The sequence below is a fragment of the Dendrobates tinctorius genome, unplaced genomic scaffold (assembly GCF_039654945.1).
Source record: "Dendrobates tinctorius isolate UK_male_01 unplaced genomic scaffold, ASM3965494v1 ptg000086l, whole genome shotgun sequence".
Lineage (NCBI taxonomy): Eukaryota > Metazoa > Chordata > Amphibia > Anura > Dendrobatidae > Dendrobates > Dendrobates tinctorius.
Window position 1 is genome coordinate 13,211,430 of NW_027361754.1, and position 7,527 is coordinate 13,218,956.

Genomic DNA, 7,527 nt, shown 5'->3' on the forward strand with positions numbered 1-7,527 from the left:
CTCGGTGTGTTAATTAAAAAGACGTATTAGCTGTCATTAAGGGGTTAATACTGTACTCAATTATAACCCCTTTTCACATGTAAAGCGCAAGGAATATATAGGCTAACATTTACAGCTGATGACAGTACTTATTCTTTGCGCTACCACCTTGATAAAAGCGTTTTAGGAAGCCGTTGCAAGTTCACCACCTTGTCTTTTCAGGACCATGTGCTTTTTAAAACAGATTCATTATTGCAGATTTGAATGGATGCCCTAGGCCAAATACACATGTACACACTTGTTCGCAACACTGCAGTGCATCGCATGTGCCCAAGAGGCTGCTGGCTCAGGTTGAGAAGCCCACAGTTGTACGAGGCGTTGCATCCAGACTGTAGTTCAATTGTACTTGACTTTGGCCTCAGCCAATACAGCTGCCGCAGTCACTTTATCTCTACTACTGCCCCACTTTGCCACAGTAGCAGAAGGTAAAGCAGACTGGAAGGAGGAAAAACGCAAACACCAAACATCTTAGTTAATCGACTTTATTTAAGAATCCTGCATTGACAAGTCTTGTAAAAAGCATCCAGACACAGAACACATGACTGCAAACAGCATTCTGGGTATTACTTACAAACCAAAACAGTCCCAACACTCTAGAACAGGAGCATTTCCCATATCACTCCAGAGCGTTCACCACCCGCCCCCACCAGCATCATATGCAGTTCACAAGGACTCACAAGGTCATTGAACAGATAAGAGTGCACACCTCATACAGCATTCACAGCAGTAGACATTTCAAGGAAAAGGAAAAAAAAGTCTTCTTTGTACACAAACCTATTTCAAACATTTATAGCATTTAGGCAAGAAAAAAAAAAAAATATATCAGCCCCAGTCTTTCAAATGAACAAGTCTTTTGAATGCAAGAAAACATTCGTACGTTACTGGCTCCCCACTGCTCTCGGCACACGCTCACCATGGCCACTGGATCGAGAGACACATCTTTTAACGCTTAGGGGAAAAAAAAAAATATTCCAAAATGCACCACCAAGTCTCTGCACGCTCTCCGCTTCTCGCTCATACCCCAAGCATCTCATGCCTTGGTACCAACAAGCCCACGGTTCAAACAGCCTTTTGGATCCATCTCACAGCCGTGCGTTCTCAAAGCGCTGGTACGACTTCCACGAAATATAGTGGACAAAAGTTGGATCACCCACCGTCTTAAGAATGGCCGTGTGCTGTCGATTTCTTGATGGGAGGGGGGGGAATTATGAAGGAATGATGCCAAGGCCGGATATAAAAGAGAACCGAGTGCCAGGTCCAGAGAGAAGTGTGCGGAGCAGAGGTCGGTAGTTGGCGCAGTGAACACAATAAGGGAAGGAAAACTGGTCTAAACAAGATGCGATTCTCATTAACATCAGAGAAGAAAAAAAAAAAAGTCATAAAAATGGTTTTAAGTTAGTCACTGGGCAACACCAAATAAAGGCAAATGGTTTTCTTCAACATGCAGTAAGGGTTCATAGAGCATTCACACATGGTATCACACCACCTGGTTTCCTTCATAGAGGATATACAGCTGAACCACCTGCAAGCTTGAAGAAAACCTCAAGGGACAATAGGTCTGTAATTGCATTAAACATTGTACTTACCATAAAATTAGGAAATGTTTATTTTAACCCCCAACCAAAACACATCTACATTCCCCAACCAGAGGACTTTGATTCCATGCTCGAGCTGAAGCTCCCCCCATTGAAGCCTGTGCCAGAGCCAGCATTAGGAGAACCCCAACCTATAGCCCCAGAGTTTGATCCATAGGAGTTACTGGCAGAGCCAAAGCCCTGTGACTGGTCTCGTGGCTGATTGCCTTGAGGCTGATTGCCTTGACCCTGGGGGCCAGCCTGGTTTTGCTGACTAGCCAGCATGCCCATCATACCCCAGCTGCTCTGTAAAGCTGCCTGAGCAGCCGCCATCATTGCGGGATTAATGCTAAATGCCCCGAAATTCATGCCACCTCCGCCGCCACCACCACCACCTCCCCCCATGTTATTGGGCTGATTGTTACCAAGTGCACCACTGTTTGGCCTGTTATTAGGGTACCCCTGATTGCCAAAGTTGGGGCCTGGGAATCTACCACCCCTCTCCAAAGGGCTTCTATTGTTATTATTGTGTTTAGGCTCCGCTGTAGACACATGAACACTGACTCCTTTGATAATGAGATCTTCTCCACACAGAGACTGGGCAACCTTGAAAAATAAAAAGACATTCACTTAGTAGGGGTGTCACCGACAAAGCCACAAAACCAATTCCAGCACCAAGGGCTACAAAAGACCCAGATACCCAGCCTTTAAGGTCTACTATGGGATATCTTTGACCTTTATCTGTCAAACCATTATAAAGCTTAAATCCAGTTGGAAGGCAGCACATTTTAGCGCAGGTTTAATTAGATGTTTGCCAAGGAGTCTGGTGGGTGGTCCTTGCAGAAATCCTTGTATGACTTGTGCCGATGATCAGATTACAAACCCCCAGTGCATGGCGAGAGCAGGGATTTAATTAGAAAAGAAGTTATATCGATCAATCACCCCATGCCTACACGCTTAGCTCTTCATATACGTTACTGTCCTCCCTACAGATAGGGAGCCATATGCAAACTGACAGGTAGGTTACCAATAAATGGCGCAATAACTAGCTGCACAAAGCAGTTACTGTTTGATCAGGCTTCAAGGCCAATAAATGTGCAGATACAGGTCAGAAAAGTGGGTGCGTGTGGTCACTTATTTTGTGGACCTGATCATTCAGAAAAGGTCAGACATCTGTTTCATAGCATATCCATGTGATAATTTTATTAGACATACTGCCTAAAGGATATCCTAATGCATTAATTTAAGAAAAAGCTGCTAAAGGAATTCAATCATAGAAAACAAAGGAGATGCATTTATCCTATCTTACCTGATCATCTGCGAAAGTCACAAAGGCAAATGCTCTAAAGGGTTTTGGGATGAAGACATCCACAACCTCTCCGTACTGCGTGAAGAACTGGCGCAGCTCCTCAGCGCTCATATCCTCAGTGCAGCGGCCAACAAACACTTTACGGCTGCGCATTGGCTCGTCCGGGCTTTGCTGTAAGGGAGCAAGAATGAGCAGATATTATAAGGATGGGATGACAAACAGGCTGCAAACTTAAAATGGTGTGGTTGTGTTACATAAAAGAATGAACAGCTTCTGCAATCCAAAGACCTCAAATTAAGCACTGTATACTGAAATTTGTTTTAACTTTCAACCCTTGCACAAATAAAAAAAAAAAAAAAGAAAGCCATCACCCATAATCAGTACATTGAGCCACGTTTCAGGAACCTTATACACGTGCAAGCTGCCATGTGTAAGAGCTCTAACATCGCTTTGATGTAGCCGATATTTGCAGCTACTAACCAGCACTTGCAAACTCCATGTATTGCAAATCCCAAGTTATACACACTTTTTGTAAGAGCCCAAATTCCTAAATATTAAAGGAAACCTGACAGGTTACTTTAATATTCAAGTCACTTTAGACAGGGAAATGCGATTGACCACTACATGAGTATCTAACCGACATGCACAAGAATGATACCAGGATGTGGCATTACCTTGGAATTGGGCAGTTTACAGTCACACCATCTTCCATCTATCATGTGGCGCTGGGACATCACTTTCACTTGCGTTTCATATTCTGTGAACCTTACAAAGCCAAAGCCTTTAGATTGCCCGGTTTTGGCATCTTTTTTAACCTACAGATCAAAATAAAAGTTAAAGTGGCAATAAGTCGGACTTTAGCTCATTAGCGAGCGCCAGTGAACGTCTGCAGCATCAGTACCTGGACCATGATGACTTCGCCATATGTGCTGAAGTAGTCCTTCAGATCCTGCTCCGTTGTTTTCCATGGTAGGCCGAGCACAATGAGGTCAGAGGTTTTTGTTACTGCTCGCTTAATTTTAACAGCGGAAGAAGCATCAGTTTCATCCATCTTCCTTTTGTTGTCTGCAATAAAACAATACATTGACTGTCTTGAAAGAAGGCACAAGGGTCTACAAAACACCATCCATCATAAGCTTCAGTGTTCTTTAGCCATCAGGTGGGCCTTAGCAGCAATGTTCTCCTCCATTCCCAGCTCTTTGGCATCTATAAAAAAGTCTCCATGGATTAGCACCAAGACCCCATTATAGAATGCTGTATATCAGCCCTGAAAGGTGATGGCTGCAACTCATATCGCCCAAAACTGATGACAGGTTCCCTTTAAATCTCATCTGCTGCAGATTTCTTATGGACAAATCAACAGCATTTCAATTAATCTGGGCAAACCAAAAAAAGTGTTAAGTTTTTTATTCACATGCAGGCTTTATAGCCATACCAGCCTTTGTTGTAATTGAGAGTAACCAACCAAGCAGACGTTACGCATCCATGAGAAGAACAGACGAGAACTCACCTTTTGGGTAGTTCACAACATACACGAGATTTCCCCATCCAGTTTCTGGAGCATGCAGGATGCCTTCTACCAGGCGGACCCCGCGCATGCACTGATTCACTGGATTCCGGTATCTGAGGCCGCAGGCGCCAGGAAACTGAGCTGTTACAGTGGACAGTAGGACGGTGCCATCATCTTCTGATGGAATTTCCATTGGCTCCTCATTCTCATCCTCCGCCACACGGATATATTCCATTTCCATGGCTGCAAACTAAAAGAAACCATTTCTGTTACCAATACAATGCATCACAAGTGAGGCCATTTTAAACAATGTCCAGAAAAACCTGTTCCAGCAAGAAATGCTACTGTGGTCATATACTCTACTATCTATGAGAGGGAGCTTCAGAATACACCGTGGGGGGAGCAAGTGTCCAGGAAGAAATCGGGTAAAGACTTTGTTCTTAGTTTTAATTAGTCACGGGCACCTAAATAGTGGCATCTGTCTGGTCCAAGTTTGGAAGATCAGTAACAATGCACCTGCAGATCCAGGGGCTTCACAACAATCACAGCCTGGGTGTCTTATAGGGCACATAATTACAAAGTAGCTAAGAGCTGCACAAACATCTGATGTTCTGTTATAAGTGAAAGGGATTTTGAAAACCATTTACTTTTACTGTGGATTGCAGAAAGCCAGAACGGGTGAGGTTAGACCAAGTGATACCATGTCTACAGGATAAGGGACAACTTACATATCACTGGTGAGCCGACCACTGGAACACCCAAAAAACGGACTACGAGAAGACCACGTGCTACTGGAGTGGACAGTAAAATCTTATCTCTAAGTTGCAAAACTACATCTCCCAGCATGCATAACACACTTTGAGACATCAGCAAAATCAATCACTACACCACTCCTCTATGGGACTGCCAAAAAAGACAAACAGCGCTCAGCCGTCTTGTAGGGAATGGAGTCGCAGTTGGGGACAGGCACTACTGCTCCTTTCTGCCAATCAGTGCAGGTCCTGGCAAGCGGACCTCCACCAGACAATCCCTCTAAGCTAGGACTACGATGGGCTTTAGGTGTCCCATTAGGATGAGGCTGTGGTCTCCGTACGTGGACCATCACAGGAGATCATACAGTGGGGGACTGCAGCAAACGTATCAGAAAACTGCAGAAATTCAAAAAATTAAAGTGAAAAAAATAAGCAAAATTAACAAGAAAAAAAAGTGCAGATCTGAAAGAGATGGGTCTTACAGGGACACCCACATGGCAGCTGCCCATCGCCTAAAGGCCATACACGAGGATGCCGAGCTCAGAGAACAGGCCCGAGGAGGCTCCCAGTCACCGCCCCTCCCACCGGAGGCCCCGGCCATGCGGCCTCCACACAGCCCTCCACGCCGGCGGCTGATACTCACGGGATCCAGTTTTGAATTACAGCTGAAATCACTAGTAACTGTGAAAGACTCAAAAGCAGTAACCCGTCCACAAAACCCACAGGCGCCGAGCTCTCCTGGCGTTGTGTTCACACCTTCCGAGCACCTCACAAAATGGCGGCGGCGTTCTCTGCACAAGCGTCTATCTCATACTGCGCGCTACCACTTGCTTAGACGGGGGAGGACAAACCTACAACCTGTAGTTCCCGACTGTTTATTTCACAGTTACAGCATAAATAATATTATAACACACAATGAAATACAACGTCCTCAATATACGGGACGCAAAATTCCAGAATTATGCTTTAGAAGGCCGGCGAGTGCACGTGTACGTGTACCGTTCACCCCTAAATCTGAAAAGATGGTAGCGTCCGACTCTGTGGCGGATTACTGCGCATGCGTGTAGGCACAGGCGCATGCGTTTTTCAATGTTATAACAGACAAAGGGTAAATAAAATAGGCCAGCGGCGTGTCTCCATGGTGAAAGAGACGACAGCAGCAGCACGCTGGAAAATAATACCAAAAATGATGTGGCAAAAATAGAAATACAGCAATTTCCCACAGCAACCAATCACAGTCCAGCTTTAATTTGTGTGGAAAATGAAAGCAGGGATCTGATTGGTTGCTGTAATTTGATGATAAAAAATTACCTTTGTTGCCCCTGGCTGTGGTAAAATGATAGCTGTGCTGTGATTGGTTGCTACGGACAATGCTTTTGCAGAAATATAAAGCTATGACAACTGCTGTGAGCGTCATTTTGTGCTCCCGGTGTCAGACTGTCACATATTTATAGGGCTTGTTGTACGTGACTAAATAAAATATGGCTGCCACACACAGCGCCACTCTTTCGTCTGTGCTGGATCTGTTATTGCCGCTCAGCTGCAGTGAATTATTTGGGCCTGGGATGCAGTACCTTACACAATCTGAGGACAGGGTTGGCGCCCAAACATTTGCCAGAATCTGGCCGACCGGGCTTGTCCTTACTTTACACAAGTGGCCGACTGAGTTCTCCTGAAAGATTAAAGAAAAACAAATATTTCCAGTTGAATAAACTGATAAAGGTGCTGTCCACCATCAATTATTATAGAAAAATTAGCCCCAGAATGGGATGAAAAAAACCTAAACCTCTGCCTCTCTTGTGCACTGCTTACTGTGACCCCTACTGGTTTCCACTTTTGGCAAGAGTAAGTTATGTGACCACTGCAGCCAATCAGTGACTGCAACTTTGACATTTCGACAAAATGATTTTTTCATGTGTGGGCACCATTACTGAGCAGGTTTTTGGATGGGTATAGGGAGTTCTTAAACCCCTGGTAAAGGAGACACCCAGCTCCCCATACAGGACACAACTGACCTATGGAGTAAACTATCAGCAATAGGTCGTCCACCAGAAGGAGCCTTCTCGGCCACCATGGATGGAGAGTCTTTGTGCTCTAGTACGCCACAGCAGGATGGACTAAATGCCGCAAAGTCTTCATGGACAATACAGGAATTGATGCCGATTCTGTGGTGAAGCAGATAAAATTCATCTTCGCCACTAATTACTTTACATTTGATGACAACATGTATTTATAGGAGATGGTATAGCGATGGAAGGTAAAATGGCTCCACAGCACACAAATCTGTTCATGGCCAAGCTTCAAAGTCTCCCCTCTGGCCTCCGGACTATTGCCGATACATTG

The 7,527-nt window shown here is 44.8% G+C and overlaps 1 protein-coding gene across 1 annotated transcript; it reads right to left on the minus strand.

Annotated features, from left to right (window-relative positions):
* Positions 1-505: 505 nt before the first annotated feature.
* Positions 506-5,980, minus strand: TARDBP (TAR DNA binding protein). Its single transcript, XM_073585076.1, has 6 exons — positions 5,828-5,980; positions 4,433-4,682; positions 3,824-3,987; positions 3,597-3,737; positions 2,923-3,093; positions 506-2,219 (listed from the first exon to the last, which is right to left on the minus strand). Exons 2-6 carry the CDS (start codon positions 4,671-4,673, stop codon positions 1,671-1,673), a joined length of 1,266 nt encoding a protein of 421 aa, XP_073441177.1. The 5' UTR covers positions 4,674-4,682; positions 5,828-5,980; the 3' UTR covers positions 506-1,670.
* Positions 5,981-7,527: the final 1,547 nt, after the last annotated feature.